Source organism: Moschus berezovskii, chromosome 9 (assembly GCF_049115385.1).
Source record: "Moschus berezovskii isolate FMDL1 chromosome 9, NW_MosBer_1.0, whole genome shotgun sequence".
NCBI lineage: Eukaryota > Metazoa > Chordata > Mammalia > Artiodactyla > Moschidae > Moschus > Moschus berezovskii.
In genome coordinates, this window is record NC_142468.1 from 23,075,974 (window position 1) to 23,095,486 (window position 19,513).

A 19,513-nucleotide genomic window follows, 5' to 3' on the forward strand; every position below is an offset into this window, starting at 1 on the left:
CGGGGTGGCAGACGGAGCTGGAGGCGGGAGTGGTGGCCTGGAGGGCAACAGTTCGCCCCTTCCAGTAACATCTGCCACTGACAGGAACGGAGCCTCCAGGACAGCTGGGACACTTGTAGTGCTGACTCCTGTGGTGAGGAGGGAGACAGTCTAGCCTGTTTTGCTTAGATGAGGAGCCGCTAAAAGCTACATGGTGTTAGTCGCTCAGTCGTGTCTGACTCTTCGTGACCCCCATCAGACTGTAGCCCGCAAGGCTCCTCTGTCCGTGGGATTCTCCAGGCAAGAATATTGGAACTGGTTGCCCTTTCCTTCTCCAGGGGATCTTCCCAACCCAGGGGTCGAACCCAGGTCTCCTGCCTTGCAGGCAGATTCTTTACCATCTGAGCCAACAGGGAAAACCAAATCTGTGGCAGACATGGCGCGTGCTAAGGGCCGCCTCTCTCAGCAGTAGACTTCTCCGCGCTCTGGCTGTTCCCTCCTGAGAACTCATTTCTTACCCCCTTCATCCACTCTCTGGGCACTCCCTCCTCTGTGTGAGGCCCTGTCCTGGGAACTAGGCACACCAAGCCAGATCGTCTCAGCCCCTCAGTTCTGTTCTCTCCATCTCCCTTCCTCATCCTTCCATGAAAGAAGCAGGGTCACGGCTCCTCCAGCTCCTTCCCATGTCACTGTGACAGCAGGTTTCTAGAACTCTGAGGGACGCGATGCCGTAAAAAGGGCCGGGAGAAGAGATGATTCACTCTCACGTTTGAAAACCCATGGAGCAGCTGTTGAGGTTTGTAATTGTTCTCTGTAAGCCCTTGTATACATATTAAAAGATCCCTTGGAGAAGCTCATTCCTGATTAGGAAAAAAAAAAAGATTTGGGTACAATTAATTCCCAGTGTCGGATGGAAATGAAATCTTTCCAATACTCAGTGACTAATTCACTTTGGCGCTGTTGTCCAGGACATCAGCTACTCCAGTCCCCCTGCTCCATCAGGGTCTCTGGTGGGAAAGGCTGAGGCGTCTGAATCTCCAAAATCAAATGGAGAATAGACATGGGATAAGAAACAGGAAACACATCTGTGGATCCCTGAGATAATAACTTTTTAAATACAATTCTTTCCCCCCTGATTTGGAACAATATGTATGTGTTTATGGGAGAAAATTTGAAGAACAGAGACAAATCCAAGAAAGAAAATAAAAGTCAAGCCAAATCTTAATACCCAGAGACAGCACTGTTAACATTTTTGTATGTATTCTTCCAGTTAAAAAATGTACACAGTATTTTTTTTTCTTGCACAACTGCTACATTCTATGCATACTGCCTTATAATCCACTTTTTCCTTAATGATATGTTGTGAACATTTTCCCACGAGATTAAGCCTGTTTCTAGCCCATAATTCTATCGACTGTCTTCCATCATACAGATGCTCATTCAACTTATACCTCATGGGTGAATATTTAGGTTGTGCCTAATATTTTTTGCTATTAGATAACAGTAGATATCTGCAGATAACAGTTTGTACCCACTCGCGAGACTAACTCAGGCTGCCTCGTTGTCCTAGATGTATATCACCTAGTTCTTCCTCAGCAGCCATCAGTCATTTTGGGCCAGACAGACTCCACCTCATGACTTCCCAACTCTTGCTCAGAAAACAAGGACAAGCAATCTACTCAAGAATGCGTAGCCCTGAGACGTCCCTCAATGCCTCAGAAACATCCACCAATATGAAAAGATAGCTGTGTTCAACTTATTTCTTCACAGATGCATTGTTTCAGACAAAACGGGGGCCCTTAACTGGCTCCCCTTTGACTTGATCGTCTTTTTCACAGGAGAGGGAGGGTGACTTTAATAGCTGTGGAAGCCTGTAATTAGAGGGTAGAGCAGTGAAGACAACTGGGAGCATGCGTTCCAGACTGAACCATCCATCATTTGGAACCACCGTCTATGTTTTGTATTTTCAGTGTTGCTGTTCTCTCCGTTAGAGTAGGTCACCGTGAGGGGAATAGCACAAAGACCCAGGGCTCCCTGTGTGCCAAGGAGCTTATACTGTTCTTGGCCTGGCCAGAGGAGAGCACTGAGCAGACTCCCAGCTGAGAATCTGGGGCAAAATCTAGGTCACTGGTTCCCAGTTCAGCTCAGCTTCAAGAAGCTCAAGCTGCCACGTGGGGGTGTGCCTTAGACACCTCCAGTCTCCATGTCGCTGGTACTTCAGGCCAGAGGAAGCCAGAGGAGAAACGGACTCTGAGGTGGAGAGGCAGGTGCTGCAGGCCTGACAGTTGGGTCTGGGTGGGAGGGATCAGTGGTCACCTCCCACACCATCACCCCTTTCTCATCCCAGTGGCCCCACGCACATCTTCAGTGGGCTTCAAATGACGAGAAGGAAGAAATTCTCATTTCAAGGCAAATTGTAAGACCTTCTTGCTATCCTCTGAGGTCCCGAGGCTTCCAGAAGAGGCCTGTAGGGGAAGACTCCAGGGCAAGAGAATGAGTTCAAGGGGAATGTCATGGGAATCCACAAGATGGTTGAAATATGCAAAGAAGTATGAGAAATTAAAAGTAGGTGGGGCAAAAGGCTCACTTGTGCATGCATATGCACGCGCATACGGGCTCACTTAGTTTAATGGGACTTTGAGAGGAAATCGTCGTCTCCCGTGCATAGGAGAAGTCCTGGAGCCAGTTCTCTAACGAGTGGGAGTGGGGCGCTGGGCCAGTCACAAGATTCCCCTTAGGCTGCATGTCTGTCCCACCTCCAAAAGGCCATCCTTGCGCCTCAGCTGCTCTGCTCTGTCACCAGGTGCCCCTGCCCAGTCTGACAGCCCCACGTCCACAAACAAAGCACCCCAGCGAGCTGTTCCTTTCCCAAGCTGCTGAGGGGTCTTCTGGGGATTGGAAAGGATTGTTTCTGGGCCGTTCCAGCCTTGGCTGATGATCTCAGCTGTCTCCTCTTCTAGGAAAGCAGGCAGGGCTTCTAGGAAGGATTTACTGCAACAGAATATGGCTGCCGTCCACCGCCTCCCCCAGTCACCCCCGTCTTTCTTCCAAGCCAGAGGCTGAGGTTGGGAGGAGTTTATAGAGAGGATGCTGGGAATAGATCAATAAGCCTGTCCTGAGTGATTGAGAAACTGTGCAAAGGCAGCAGGAACCTCTCTTCACACCCATAATTGGACATCAGTGGTGACATTGTAAATGCCATCCCAGAAAAACACGCCGCTTCCACCCAGCCCAGGTGCCAGGCACTTGCATCTTGGTCTCTGGTGATTAAGAAGGGAGAGCCCAATGCCCTTTTGCCAGCCTGTTCCACCAAGGATGTGAAGTCCCTCTGTATGCCTTCAGAGTTCATCTCTCCCTCTCTTTGAAGCCTCCAGGGACAGGCTCTGACTGGTTCCTTTTACAGTTTTTTTTCTCTCTGTTGCTGAGACAACTTGGCCCTTACCTGGAGCCTCTGCCTGTCTCAGCCTCAAGGATCCAATGTGATAACAGGTTGATGGGAGCCTGAGAGCCAACCATGGGCCAGGCCCTGTTCTAAGGATGTCCCCTGTATTAACTCAATGAGTTCTCACAACAACTCTATGAGATGGGCACTGCTATTATCCTCATTGTGCAAATGAGAATACTGAGGCCCAGAGACGTTCATGAAATTGCCCCAGGTCACACTGTTGAAGAGTAGAAAAGTGAGGATTTGAACCTGGAAGCTGAGTTCTGGAGTCCTGTTCTTAAGGCCCCATTGCAGACAGAATCAAATGGCCCTGGTTCCATCCATTCAGCTGCTAGTCCAGATGTGACCTGAGGCCTCAATCTGATCACAGGATTCTGTCTTGCTCCTGTGCTTGGGTCTCTGCTTTGGAGACCTCCCGGTATGCCCATCTCTCTAGGATATCTTAGGATGCCCTATTGTAACCATGCTCCATTTCAAGTTCCAAAATCCCACCCCAAGCTTACTCTGCTGGTCATGGCCATGGACTGTGCTGATACTCAGAGGATAAGACTGGTGTCTTACTCAACTCTGGGTCCCACACAGAGCCCCCTGGTGCAGCGTTTAACACACAAGAGGTGTTCAATTTATATTTGTGGAAGGAAATCAGTATAGAAATGCTCCATGCCTCAGTTTCCCCATCTGTACAATGAGATAATAGCAAATAGAGTTTTGTGACAATGAATTAAGTGAATCTATATAAAGCACATAAAACAGAATCTGGCACATGGCAAGTACACTGTAAATGTGAAGACGTTAGCTGCTCAGTCGTGTCCAACTCCTTGCAATCCCATGGACTGTAGCCCATGAGGCTCCTCTGTCCATGGAATTCTCCAGGCAAGAATACTGGGGTGGGTTGCCATTCTCTTCTCCAGGGCATCTTCCCGACTGAGGGATCGAACCTGAATCTCCTGCATTGAAGGTGGATTCTTTACCACTGAGCCACCAGGGAAGCCCATGTAAGCAGTCGCTATTATCCATGTAGATATTGTCACTCCTCTATACAGGTGGATGAGCAGCCTGGTGAAGACTGTGGGCTCTGGGTCAGGAGCTGGGAGTCTAATCCTGGCTCTGCCACTTCTCAGATCCATGATCACTGGCAATTGACCTAACTTTTCAGTACTTGCTTTCTCATTTGAAAAATGACATAACAATACTTGTACCCCATAGGTACCTCACAGAATTAAATGACATAAATATATGCCAAATGCTTGGCATGGAGAAAGATCTCCCTGAATGACAGCCAAAAAAATTATTAGTATTACTACCGTGGTTCTGTGAAAACTGGGGTACATATATTTGAAGCACTAGGGCCACTTAGTCCTCTCCTTGCAACAGAGACCTACCTTGGATATTCCAGAAAGACCTGCTTGCGCCTCTCTCCCTTCCCTTGAACACCTCATCCTTATTGCATCATTACCCTTACATATATGGTGGAATAAAGGCCTGGGGGTTCTGCTGTTCCCTTATCAACCATGAAAGCAGGGCCTCCTTAGGCGGGAAGGGGATTGGTTCTTTTTTTTTTTTTAAGATTTATTTGTTGATTTATGGCTGTGCTGGGTCTTCGTTGCCTTCTCTAGTTGTGATGGGCCGTGGCTACTCTCGGTTGCCATGAACAGCCTTCTCATTGTGGTGGCTTCTCTTGTTGTGGAGCACAGGCTCTAGAACTCATGGGCTTCAGCTGTTGTGGCACGTGGGCTCTCGAGTGCTGGCTTAATTGTGGCACATGGGCTTAGCTGCTCCAGGGTGTGTGGGATCGTCCCAGACCAGGGGTCAAACCCCTGTCCCCTGCATTGGCAAGTGGATTCTTAACCACTAAACTTCCAGGAAAGCCTGGAGGTTTGGTTCTTGAAGAATGAGGAAAGCATCCTTTTCCTCACTCCTAGGATAGAAGAGACACGACATCATAGCTGTCCAGAAAGAAGGGTTCGGCCAGGTCCCTCTGGGAAGGAGACCTACAGAGAACACGGAGGGTAGGCTTTCTCTGACCATCTGGAGGTCACTTGCCACCTGTATCTTGCCTGGCTCCACACGGTTCTAGTTTTCTAGGCTTCATTCCTCTGGTGGGATCCCCTAGTGACAGGAGAAAAAGGGAAGTGACCAGAGGGCTATGTTGGGTATCTGGCTGGCCAGACAGTCCCACTTCCCCAGGGCTCAGCATTCCCAATCCAGTGGCCCTTGGAGATCCCCAGAGATCTTCCTGGGCAGAGCCAGAGCCTCACATGGATGCAGGTACCCAGTGCTCCTTAGAGACGGGGAGAGAGATGCTATTGCAGACACTTGATTTTGGGGACCCTGGAGAGCAGCAGAAATGAAACAAGCAGCCCCCTCTGCCCAACTCACCTCACCCACCATTCAGACACACACAGCGGGGCAAACACTCAGGGAAGGATGGCTCCAGACTAACAGGGCTGTTGATGTTGAATTGATTTTGAACCATCAGCAGGATCTCTGGTTATGACATTACCATAGAGTTGTTTCTGGAGATATGTTGCGCTGGAGGGGAATTCTGGAGGGTCATATGAATGGAGAAGCCGAGGACCAGCTCCCGTCTCCCTCTTCACCAGTGAGTATGTGCGACAGGGAAGCAAATGGCAGGGGGCGTCCTCAGGACCCTGCTGGAAGCACGTGGCTGCCGTTCTGCACGCCCAGCTCAGCAGAGCCGGGGTGAGGGACCATCACCCTTCACCCCTGCTTCCAGGGCTTCCTCCTTCCTCCTCTCCCCGCAGCCTTCATGTGTGTGTCACCCTGTTATTGAAGCCCAAGCTCACCCCTCTGTGGCTGACTTCCCTGAGCAGCCTCCCTTAATCCACTGTGGGGAGGGGGTGTCACGACTCAGCCTCCAAAACATGAAGAAATACGAACCAGGGTTTTAACTTGTGTCAATAGGAAGGTGAGAAGAGAATGGCGATGCCTGTAATGTATACAGTGACAGGACCACAGTGGAGAGAGGAGCGGGTGCTGGCTGGCTGGCCCTTCTCAAGTCGGGCAGTCACTTAGTAAGGACTTCATGAGATTGAGCTCAGGCCCCTGTCACTGTCCTTCTGAAAAGGCCCTTCATGTGAGGGTGCTGAAGATGGAACATCCTGATGACTCCCCCTCCGCCACGGTCAGCAGACGATGGCTCACAAGGGCTGGTGGTCCTTGATGGTTAGCTCAACTCTAAACATGTCCTGAGAGGTGAGTCAGTATCATCAGACACTCAGGTAGAAAGGCTGCAGGGACCTGGAGGAATTAAGGTTGGATGTACTTCTTTGGGCCTTCCCAGGCAGCTCAATGGTAATGAATCTGCCGGCAATGCGGCAGACCTGGGTTCAAACCCTAGGTCAGGAAGATCCCCTGGAGGACTGCATGGTAACCCACTCCAGGATTCTTGCCTGGAGAATCCCATGGACAGAGGAGTCTGGTGGACTACAGTTCATAGGGTCGCATAGAGTCAGATATGGCTGGAGCAACTGAGCATGCACACACGCACTTCTTGAGCAATGGGCAACCAGGTGAGACAGCAGGTGGTGTCGCCATTCAGCACTCCGGGTAGATCTGTCCACACCCCTGGTGGGAGCCCAGAGGAGGAATCCAGCTCTGCGCCTCAGTCTCGGGAGGTGATCAAGGGTTCTGAGCCCCAGGGGCCTTCGACACAGACCGGCCTTTGGCGGAGCACCTGCAGTCTCCAGGCTTTCTTTGCTCTGGGAACCAGACTCAAGACAAGTGACCCCAAGCCCTATAGGGCCAGTGGATGGGAACACCCTGCCACGGTGGCAAGCCAGGTAGAATTATAGGTGTTGATGTGAAGAGTGGCCAGACTGGTTTCAAGCTTGTCACGTACCCGTGGAAAACTGGCTCCATTTTTTAACAGCTGTCACCTTGGCCCCACCTGAGCCTGGGCAGACCGGCTGGCCAGGCAGTTTGACAAGATACGGGGCCACTGTATTCTCAGCCCTCCCTCTATCAGGCGGCGAAACCTTCCCAGACCTACAGAGCCAGACAGACACACAGCTCTTCACGTCTCACTGGAGGGACAGGCCAGAGCCCGAGGCCAGCACGAGCTTTCAAAATCAGCAGTTGGGAAGACACACTAATCAGCTGCCCTGGGGTGACCCGTGTGGGGACACAGAGGGGATAAATGTGAGGTGCTGGTGGAGGTAGGGAGGGAGGTTTTGAACTGGGGCTCAGTCTGAAGCGAAAATAAATGTCAGCGCAACGTTGACAAATGCACGCCGGGAGCCCAGATCTGCCTGCCTATGGAGTGTGTGTGTGTGCGTGTGGCTGTGTGTGTGTCACTTGAAGAGCTAAGTAAAAGGGAACAAATAAGAAAAAAAAAATAGTCCTTTCTATCCCTGTAACCATTAGAAAGAAAATGAAGTCCAAATTGCGTTCAGGGCTGCTGGGACAGAGGAAGAGAGCAAGAATGGAAAAAACAGGCCATAAAGATGCCAGGGCTGCTTAAGCAGAAACATCTGTTGAAGTCATAAGACTCAGGGCCTGGTCAGGCTTCTAACAAACCCAGGAAGAGGAGCGTCTGTGCTGGATCAGGACGAGCCCGGTCCGCCCCGCTCAGGGCCCCTGGGACCAGCATACGTGCAGCGGAGATACCTTCTCGAGGGCTCAGCCCCGGCCTGGCTTCTAGCAGGAGAGGAAACGGGGAGAGGGAGGGGGAGCCAGCCCCACGTTAGGAGGGCCTGCGGCAGTCATGGGGGCAGGGGCGTGATGGCAGTTTTGAGAGTGTATTTATTTCAAGCTTTAAACTCATTGGGGTCGCCTGGTGAGCCACAAGTCTCAACTTCTGTGTGAAAGAAAGAAATACGACGGTAGGGGAGGGAAGGGTCAGTTGCTGACCTGTACAGGAGCCAGGAGGCTGGCCTTGCTATTTGCAAATGGAGGCCACTCTCTTATTTGTGATTTTCGCCCGGGGCCAACTGTCTGAGGCCTACACCTCTTTGAACAACCCACAAAAGGGCAGCTAGCATGTATCGACCGTATAGATCCCTCTCTGGACCATGTTCTTTCTCAGTATCACCTCATTTAATCCCTCAGCAATCCCATCATCCCTGGAATGGGTAAAGACTTGTCTGGCATCTTCGGGGCATTTTTTTTACTTAATATTTTCATCTTAGGAGGAAATTGAGGCTTAGAAAGGTTAAATGACTCATCCAGGTCATCAGCCAGCACATTCCAGGGAACACCTGGGGACGGGCCTTCTCTCTTCTCCCTGAAACTAAAGTGAAAAGTAACTTCAGCCAAACACTACTGGGGAAGCAGTTCTGTGAGCCCAGCATGCAGGAAGACCTCGAGCTCCCCGTAGACCCCATTACATTATCCTGGGAAAGTGGGTGGAAATACCGAAACATCAACACAGGACACAGGGGAGTGGGTCAGTACCCCCAACCCCCTCAACCATGTGGGAATCTGACAGTGTCTCAAGGAAATGCAGAGGTGATAAAACCCAGACTCTGTACTACTTGCTCGTGGGAAATGGTCAAAGTGCTGTTCATAAGGTTCCATTGCCAAAGTCAGAGGTGGTGTCATCTCTTTCTAGAAGCCCTGGCTCTCAGCCTGGCCCTGCCTGGCCACATACTCCAGCTCCTTCACCCACAGCATCCATCCTACCACGAGGGCACTCATGTCCTAATTTCACTTATGGGGAAACTGGAGATGAAAGGCTATGACTGTTGTCTTCAGGATTCATGATTGGAGGTCTATAGATCCTCTCCAGAAAATGCAAAAGTGAAATAATAGCAAGAAGTCTGGCTGAAGCCCCACCTCCTGGGTAGCTGGCTTGGGGAAGACAAGGATATTGTTCTCTGAGCAAGCAGTTCTGTGCTGCTACCATTTACTAGGGGCGTCCCTGGTGGCTCAGTGGTAAAGAACCCGCCTGCCAATGCAGGAGACACGGGTTCAATCCCTGGGTCAGGAAGACACCCTGGAGAAGGAAATGGCAACCCACTCCAGTATTCTTACCTGGAAATTCCATGGACAGAGGAGCCTGGAGCATTATAGTCCATAAGGTCACAAAGAGTTGAACACGACTGAGTGACTAAACAGCAAACAACAATTTACTAGGGTTGGAGCCTACTGGTGCCAAGCCCCACGTCACATCAGTCAAACCTTTATGATAGACGACAGCATTTCTGCTTTCAAGTGAGGAAACTGAAGCTCAGAGAGAGGGCTTCACTTACCTAATGTCACACAGTTACTGACTGGCAGATCTGGACTAGAATCTGTGGGGTCAGAGATAGAAGCACCCTATGTCCCTTCCTGAGCACCAACGTGTCTCAGACTCAAGTGTGCCTCGGATCCGCTGGCCATCTTGTTAAAACATATTTCCTGATTCATCTGGGGCCTGAGATTCTGCCTCTGTAGCCAGCTCCGGCTGATGGACATGCTGCAGGCCCCTGGACCACACGTGAGGAGCGAGGATCTTCATCCCCCTGCCTTCTTTAATCCATACTTATCTGTGCCCTTGGGGCTGGCCTCTTTGATACAACTTTGCCACCAGAATGCACCCAGAAACCACCCATGAGGCCCAGTTAGCTACGCTTAATTACTGTTAATCATCCCACTCCTCCTTGCTCCTTGGGTGACTGCTGCAAACCTAACATCATCTCCGGGTGAGGAAGACTGGCAGGGTCTGCTTGAGAGAGTCACAGAGGGGATGGTGGCAGCGAGCAGTCGCTCCCCAGGGCCAGGGTAAGACTTTGATATGATCCTGTATCTCAGGGGAAATCGATGTGATGATATCTCCCCCAGTTGGTCTCTCCCATGAGCTGACAGGAATTTCCTGCTCAGACCAGCAGAGGAACTCGGGGTTTGCTCCTCCAGGGTCAATCTCGGTGGGAAAAAGAACACAAGCAAGAAGGCAGAAGCGGCTTTTGTCTGAGCCGCACACCTCGGGTTCCTGGTTCTGCTCCATTTGTAGCCAGGAGGACCTTCTCTGGCTTTTTTGCCCCAACCTCCAGGGCTGGCTCTGAGTACAGACCTTTCATGAGGGCTGGGGTGACCTGCATTCCACAGAAAGGAGGGGCTGGGAGAGGCTGGGACTCAGGTCTGCTCAGGAGCACAACGACAGGCTAGAAAGAAAACCCAGAAATCCCAGACCCTGCAGTCCATCTGCCGACAACTCTCCTTTCAATAGGCATTACCGAGGGCCTCCTACACACAGGTGCTCGGCTGGCACAGGTGTGTGGCAGAGACCAGGGGTCCCTGCCTGTAGCCCCATGGAGCCCACAGCTAGAGGGAGCTGATCTTTAAGTAGAGAAATGGAGTTGCATGCTAAGTGTCTGCGATGCTGGAGTTACAGGTTCTGGGTGTACGTTCCCTCCCTGGCCGTGTTGATCACCCAGCCCAGCTCTCTTCTCTCCGGTGAGACGGCCACCTCTTTGGGTAGACTTGCCCACTCTCACACTGACTTGCAAACACGGATCTCCCTTTCTTCCCTGGCGAGCCTCCCTGACACCACCCTTTTAGAACCCACTGGACATCTTGGTGAAAACCAGAGACACACATGGGCTTGTGCTTCCATGGGCATCTGGAACTTATCAGCACAATGACTGGCCAGGTCGTTCCTTGGGAACTCTGCAAATGTTTGCCCTGATCAAGAATAAACGTATGTGCAGAGGGGAAAGGTCAGGTCAGACAGGGAGGAGACGAGAGTTAAGGCTGGGTGTGCAAAGTGGAGGAGGGACTGAAACTGAGGTGGTGCTGCTGCAGCCTGGTTATCCCAAACTCATTACCACCCAGCCTCCAACTGCCCCCTGGGGTCAATCATCACCCTTGGAGCAGGAAGATTGAGGCTCTGTCTCTCCACGCCAGCCTGAGAGTTGGACTGCAATCTCCCCCATAATTCTCTTCTCTTTTTCCAGCCTAGGAGGTGCAGGCTGAGGGGAGGGGTTTGGAGGAAGGCTGATCGCAGCAGATTCACTATTCAAGAAAAGGCGTCATGAGCTGAGGATGCTTTGCAGGGAGTGAGGGGATCTGCCGCAGATGGGCCGTTGTCTTGGAGACACTAATGAAAAGCAGGCCTCGGAGAGGTCCCAGAACCCCCGTGGGCTGAGTTATCTCCCCCTTCTGCTGCTCCCCTTGCCTCCGTACCTCCAGCTTCAGATCAAACTCTCCGAATATTTATAAAACCTCTACCAGAAACAGAGAAAGCTAGCCACCCAGCCAGGCGTCTGCCCACGGCTTTCCGGATGTACTTGGGTGTCACTCTCTGACGACGTGGCTCATTATTCTATTTTTCTTCCTTGGAGTGAGCAGGGCAACCAGAGCAGAAGGGAGAAAAGAAAAATGCTTGCTTTGCCCTGTTCCGGCTGGTTTTGAATGGGGTGACTGACTTGGAGTTTAGGGACCTTATTTTGGGCAGGTCATCCTGGCCCTGCCACTCCCAGGTCTTCTGCCCCCAGTCTGTTTTTCCCTTGCTTCCCACCCTCTGTGAAAGCTGGACCCTTCCACTCGGGTCCTCCTTGGCTGTGTACTCAGTGCCCTTCCTTGCTGTGGCCCACCAGCCTCTTGCCTTCTCGTCTGTCCCTGGGAAAGTCAGAGGAGAGGCTTGCTAAGATGCTCTCAGTTCTTCCAAAATGAAAATGTAAGGGATTACGGGGATTGGCAGCAGGAGAACCTGGCCTTCTGCCACAGTGGAGTAGGAACTGGGCTTATTCTTTTTGAATTAAAGGGGATACAGCAAGAAATCAGAGCTGGTCTGAGAAAATCCAAGGGACCTCTGGTAATCACATGTTGGTTTTTTTTTTTTTGGCTGGGTGGTTATTAAAATGGATAGCAAGGAACTTGAAATACATGGGGTCTACTGGTGGGCTGCAGATCTGGGCTCTGTTCTACTGGTAAAGGGGAGGAACCATGTGCCCAGCTGATCAGTACATCATCTGATTGCCCTGCATGACAGCCCCAGCCTGTGGGTGATACAAAATTCCATGTAGAGGGACAGCAAGGGGATATGGGGAAGTCCTGCATCGGGTTAAGAGAGTTGACTATAGTTTTAGTGTCATTTCAACAATTTTTGCCTGGGTAAGTTACGAAATCTGTTTTTCTTGGTTTCCTCATCTTCAAAAAGTGAGGGTTGGATGAGATGGTCTTTAGGGTCTCTTCTAGTCCTGGATTACTGTGTAACAAGGAACAAATACTAACACCGTATGATATAAAGTGCTACATGAATATTTTTCATGGGCCAAATGTGGGGTCCAGGTGGTAAACCATGCAGGTGAGAAATCAGGAGGATTAATGGAACTATTGGGAAACTTTCATGGAGGTGAAATTTAAAGTGTACCTTGAAGAATGAAAGGGATTTGGACAGGAGAAAGTTGATGAGCTGGGGGCAGATGAGCAGATGCTGGGAGCAGGGGAGGAGGTGAGCTGGCTGGAGTCGAAGTAGATGTTGAGACACACTCGGAGGGAAGGCCTGATGAAGATGGGCGGTCGGGGCAGTGGGGAGCAGAGAGCGTGCAGGAGAGGAGAGTGGAGGCTTGCTCTGAGCAGTGTGACAGCTCCTGCTTCTCTTGTTGGTGAACCTACCCTGAGTGACGCCACCCGCACCCCAGCAGTGGGAGACGAGAGATGCCAGGGTCCATGACTGGAGGTTAGGGCCCTCGACCATCGGCTCATGCAGCCACAAGGAGGCTTGGGTTCTGGCTGAGGGATCTGACTCTTCAGAGACACTTCCTTTTGTCACCTTTCTGCCAAGGAGGCCAGCCAAGTGGCACCGGTTGGTAGGGATTAGAGTCAGGGAGTGACAGAAGAGAAAAACAAGTTCCCCACTGTGTCAGGAGCGTGAGACGGTGACACCCGAATGACCCCGAGGCACGAGGTGTCGGGCAGATGCCCAGTCTGGGATAGGGAGATGCCTGGGCGCACTGAGGACTCTTCTAGGAAATCTGGAGGTTCTTCCTCATTGACTACCTTCACCCCCAGTGGGCACCCCCATCCAGGGACAAGAGTGGCCCTTGCTATGGCCCACAAGTTAGGAGTCTTCTTGTTCTCCTCCAGCCACAGTCCAGCAACCATGAGCCAGGAGTCCACGGGGTAAAGGGACACTTCCCCCCAAACCCACACTTGCCCTGCTGCCAGACCTAGCTTCAGGTACTTGGACCCTGGAGTTTCCTGCCCAATTCCCTGAGCTTAATCCCAAGGTCAGTGCAGATCTCTGACCTATGTCTGACTTGCCAACAAGAGTAGACTATGCCACGGTCTACTGCCTCAGCAGTGACCAAGTGGTGGGTTTTGGGTGTGTGTGTGTGTGTGGACCTGGAGCTTGAACATGTGAGCTGAGTGTACAAACATGTGCACTCAAGACCCTACCAGATGGAGTCAGGCTATGAAGCCAGCCCTCTGCTTAGGCCACCAGAATACAGTAGGGAACTCCGAGGAGTCCACAAATTCTAAATTCAAACTTGGCCTTCAGGTTGTCATGAAGGTGTATTTGTCAAGGGTAAGAGGAGAGAACATATGATATTTAACAGTTTGTTAGCTTGATTTGTAACTTTCCAATATTTAGACATGTGGGAGCAGGCCTCCGTTGTATTCATGGCTGGATCCCAAGTGTTAGAGGATGAGTCTAAGTTTCCTACCCACTTTACAGTCCTTCCTTCAACTTACAAGGCTATTAAGGATCACCGAGTCTCAGATGAGCTCATCCCCTCCTGACAGTCCTGCAGGTACCCTAGGCAAGCTCATGGGCAAACCCAGCGGAGGGCAGGCCTTGGTGAATTGCCCCCCTCCCTGCAGTCATCTCAGAAGGCACAGCGCCACGGAGCCCAGGCCTGCAGAGAATCTCCCAGGTATGTTACTCTGGCCTTGATCACGCGTTGGTCCTAGGGATCCTGTGTGAGCGTGCAGGACCTGCCTGACTGGGAGGCAGACTCGGCCCCTGAGTGATTTTGAGGGAACCTGGAGGATCTCCTTGGCTTGCCAAAACATCCGCTTCCCCCATGTTCTCTGTCTCCACCAGTGAGGCCTGAAATTTCTATACAAGCACCAAGGCCTCTCAGCCCCTTCTGTCTCTTACTCTGTGCCTTTGCCCAGATTGTCTGTTATACTCTGAATGTCCTTCTTCCACCCCATCCTAAAGACAGACTGTTCAATACAGAATTGCCTGTGAACCCAGTCGGAAGGCATCCATCCCTTCCCCTCCAAAAAACCACACAGTCATTGCAATTACTATTTGAAAAGTAATTAATGCCCATGGAAAGGATTACATATCCTCCAACAGGGTAGAGCGTAAAATGCAGAAGCTCCCTTACCTTCCTGAGGCTCAGATGCCCGTCTGCAGAGATGACCATGGAAACATGGTGGTTGTGTCCCATGTAGAACTATTCTGTGCGTGACCACCAAGGGAAGGGGATCAGAGATGAGCACATAATCATGCCTAGAACGAACCTTGGAGAAATGGGTCTGGTTAGAAGAGTCCGAAGGAGGCAAAGGATCTTGAGAAGAAAGCAGAGATATCAGTGGTGGAGAAGCACTGGATGCCGCGAGAGAAGACAGTGGGAGGTGCGCGTCAGGGGCAGCGAGGGGCTCGAGAGGGCGAGGACCGAGAATGTAATCAGCAAGGGTGATCAAGGTGGCCCTCTGGGAGAAGCAGGGATAGAAAACAAGCCCAAGCGTTTAATGGCGCCTTCTCCGTGCGGTTCACTGTGCTTCCTGAGTATTCAGTCATTTCATCCTGACAATAGTCCCCATTTGCTGATGGAAACAGGTGGGCAGAGTGCTAAGTATTCCAAGGTCACACAGCTAGGACAAGGCAGGGATGGGGATTTGAGCCTGGGAGACCAACGTGTGCTGGTCACTACCCTCCAGTCAGACCACAGTGGGTCTATGAGCAGGACATGAGGATGGGGGATAGAGTGGTGGGGTCTCTGCCATGTCTGGAACTTTCCATAAGGTGTCCATGTCCACCACCTTCCAGAACATTGAGGGGGCCAAGAATGGAGACAGGATGAATTTAAAGGGGGAAATGAGAGGGTCCTAGAGCTCAGGCCCTGTTTTGTCCTGGGATAGTGGGAGCCAGCTGAGGCCTCAGGGAGGGCAGGGCTCACAGCTGCTCTGCAGGAAATCAGTGCCTCCCAGGTGGCACCTTCCAGAAGCCCCCTTCAAAGCTCCATGCTGGCCCTGCTGGGTCCTTTTCTTCTCTCCTGCTTCCACTCCCTGTCGCCACCCCTCCCTGGCCACCTCCTCCTCCCGGGTATATTATCTGAACAAGGCCCTTCACAGATCCCGGTACCCTTGACTTTGGGGAGCACAATGTCATGAGCAGTTTCTTCTTTGCATTTTCTTTTCTCATTTCTTTCATTCATCCATTTATAAATTGAGATCATGTTGATTTATAACATTATATAAGTCATATGTGTACAACAAGCATTTTCTTTCCTCGCTCCCCTGATGGAGGGCCAGCCAGCTCCTTTGGAAGGGATGCGTGTGGGCAACAGGAACTGGGGTCAGGAGTTGTGTCCCATGCCGCAGGCCTAGAGCTATCCAGGCTGACTGGGGTGTGGCTTGTGTTTAGGAACCATGCAGATAGGGTTGTCAGATAAAATGCTGCTGCTAAGTCACTTCAGTCGTGTCCGACTCTGTGTGACCCCATAGACGGAAGCCCACCAGGCTCCCCCGTCCCTGGGATTCTCCAGGCAAGAACACTGGAGTGGGTTGCCATTTCCTTCTCCAATGTGTGAAAGTGGAAAGTGAAAAGTGAAAGTGGAAAGTGAAAAGTGAAAGTGAAGTCGCTCAGTCGTGTCCGACCCTTAGCGACCCCACGGACTGCAGCCTACCAGGCTCCTCCATCCATGGGATTTTCTAGGCAATAGTACTGGAGTGGCTTGCCATTGCCTTCTCCGGTCAGATAAAATAGAGAACGCCAAATGTAACTGGGGATTCAGAAAACAAGGCAATGATTTTTCAGCATAAGTATATGCCCAATATTTTAGGGAACATACTTTTAAACTAAAAAATCATTCACTGTTTATCTGAAATTCAAGTTTAAATGGGCCTTCTCTATTTTCATTGGCCAAATCTGGCAGTGCTACCCTGAAACAGAAACCCCCAGCCTGGCTCCCGGGACTCAGTTAAAGAGAAGCTCAGGAAGGTGTCATGCCTTTGATCTAGTGGACCTGCTTATGGCCTTGTGCTTCTTGAATAAAAGAAATCTCTGAGTTGTCTTGTTTTGCTGTCTGAGAAGCTCAAGTGCCAAATTAAGAGGTCCCTCCTCTGGCCCACTCTGGCAGGGGGGCCTATGTCTCCATGGGTGGTAGCCAGAGTGAGGCAGAGGGGTAGCTTGGCACTTTGGAAGCAGCTGGACAAAGATCTTGAAGCAGAAGATTAGGGGCTGCTTCCTTGCAGGAGAGGCTCTGAAGGATCTGCCTTCAGATCCTTGCGTTGTTGCGGCAAGCGAGGAAGCGAGGCCAGGTGTACGAAGGGCAAGTGGGGGCAGTCCTGCTGGAGGGAAGCTAAGCCTGCAGCCCAGATCACTGAATATTCCAGTAGTTCCCAAGAGTTAGGTCTGGGGTAGGGTGAGACATAAACGTTTTAGTTATTCCTGCAGCACACTCTCCTCTCCTCCTGTCTCTGATCACCCTTTGATCTGCCATGTGCTGGAAGGTACGTGCGTTGGGTACAGTGTCTAAATCCAGACTATTTTCTCTGAACGCCTTTCTGAAGTTTGGTCCTGTGACCTACTCCTTCCACCCTGACCTTGGCAGTTCATCATCGAGGACTTTTCCCTGTAATTTGATATAATCTTCAAGGAGAGAGGTTATCAAAAGACGTTCAAAACCTGGGGCTCAGATGTGATGTTTTGTTTGTTTTTAGCTAATTGTGTATCAGGTCATGTATGAGGGGCGCTGGCACATTCTGAAACCCCCATGAAGGCTGCCATGTCACACTCTCTATGAGGGCACTCTACTTTGTTCATTTTTGCTTTCTTGGCTTTTGCTTCCATTAGCAACGAGTTTCAACAGCTGTGGCAGCATTCTGCTGCATGGGCAGCGGTGTGTCTGACTATGTGCCGATGACACGCACACCACGCCCACCCCGCAGCATCAGGAAGGTCAGCGAGCTCGTTAGGAGTTTGCCTGATGGAAATGACCCGCTGGACCAGCTTGAAACCCCACAAAGCAAAACAAATTCCACACCCAACATTCCTCAGCTTTGATTCTACCCCTAAGGACAAATCATTCATTCATCCATTTATTAAATATTTAATGGAGCACTCACTACATGGAAAGCATTATTCAAAGTGTTGGGGATATAGGTTTGGAGAAAATAGACAAAGTCCTTATTTGTGTGTGTGCACATGTTGAGGGGGAAATGGCTAATAAACACCATCTATCTGGTGACAATAGTGCTAGAGAGAAAAAGCAGTGAGGGTGACAAGGTTGTTCTTTTCTGGAAGCAGGTGACAAACCCTTTTCTGATAAGCTGATAATTTGGAAACCTGAAATGAGGAACTAGTTGCAAAGATCTAGGGGATAAAGCATTCCAGACAGAGGGATCAGCAAGGAGAGGGTCCTGAGGGAGTCAAGCGCGTAATGCAGGAGGAAGAACACAGAGGCCAGTGTGCAGGGCAGCGTATGAAGGCAAGAAGAGGTAGGGGAGGAGTAGAGCCCATCAGGCAGGCCTTGACGGCCACCATGAGCACACTGGCCTTTACTCTCAGTGAGGCTGGAAGGCCCGGAACACTTTGAGCAGAGATGTGACATGATCGGTTTATGTTTTAAAAACAATCATTCTGGCTGCGGTGATGAGAATAGTTTGAAGGGAGGCATGGGAGGCTGAAGCAGAGATCAGCTGGAGGCTTTTGCAATAATCTAGGCAAGAGATGATGGTTGCTTTGACCAGCAAAGGAGCAATCAAGGTGGTAAGAGATGGTTGGATTCTGGGTTTATTTAGAAGGAATTGCCAGCAGGAACGGAGAAGGCAATGGCAAGCCACCCCAGTCCTCTTGCCTAGAAAATCCCATGGATGGAGGAGCCTGGTAGGCTGCAGTCCATGGGGTCGCTACGAGTCAGACATGACTGAGCGACTTCACTTTCACACATTGGAGAAGGAAATGGCAACCCACTCCAGTGTTCTTGCCTGGAGAATCCCAGGGACGGGGGAGCCTGGTGGGCTGCGGTCTATGGGGTCACACAGAGTCGGACACGACTGAAGTGACTTAGCAGCAGCAGCAGGAAAAGCCTCTTGATGAAAGTGAAAGAGGAGAGTGAAAATGTTGGCTTGAAGCTCAACATTCAGAAAACTAAGATCATGGCATCTGGTCCCATCACTTCATGGGAAATAGATGAGGAAACAGTGGAAACAGTGTCAGACTTTATTTTTCTGGGCTCCAAAATCATCCTGAGGATGCTGATTGCAGCCATGAAATTAAAAGACGCTTACTCCTTGGAAGGAAAGTTATCACCAACCTAGATAGCATATTAAAAAGCAGAGACAGTACTTTGCCAACCAAGGTCCATCTAGTCAAGGCTATGGTTTTTCCAGTAGTCATATATGGATGTGAGAGTTGGACTGTGAAGAAAGCTGATTGCCAAAGAATTGATGCTTTTGAACTGTGGTGTTGGAGAAGACTCTTGAGAGTCCATTGGACTACAAGGAGATCCAACCAGTCCATTCTAAAGGAGATGAGTCCTGGGTATTCACTGGAAGGACTGATGCTAAAGCTGAAACTCCAGTACTTTGGCCACCTCATGCAAAGAGTTGACTCACTGGAAAAGACTCTGATGCTGGGAGGGATTGGGGGCAGGAGGAGAAGGGGAAGACAGAGAATGAGATGGCTGGATGGCATCACCGACTCGATGGACATGAGTTTGAGTGAACTCCAGGAGTTGGTGATGGACAGGGAGGCCTGGCATGCTGCGATTCATGGGGTCACAAAGAGTCAGACACGACTGAGCGACTGAACTGAACTGAGATGCAGGGTGTAATATTCCCAGAGCAGGCAAGGAGGACTCTAAAACTTCTGGCCTGAAAAACTGGAAGGATGGAGTTACCTTTTATATATGTGAGGAGACTGAAGGCAGAGCATGTTGTGGGGATGAAGGAACTGGGAGTTTGATT

The 19,513-nt window shown here is 50.7% G+C and overlaps 1 protein-coding gene across 1 annotated transcript in view; it reads right to left on the bottom strand.

Annotated features, from left to right (window-relative positions):
* Positions 1-5,459: 5,459 nt before the first annotated feature.
* The window catches only part of RAD51B (RAD51 paralog B), a 761,238-nt gene continuing 747,184 nt past the window's right edge, over positions 5,460-19,513 (bottom strand). The window contains exon 11 of the mRNA XM_088839521.1: positions 5,460-5,533. Coding sequence (XP_088695647.1) covers positions 5,460-5,533 — 74 coding nt within the window. The remainder of the gene's footprint in view (positions 5,534-19,513) is intronic.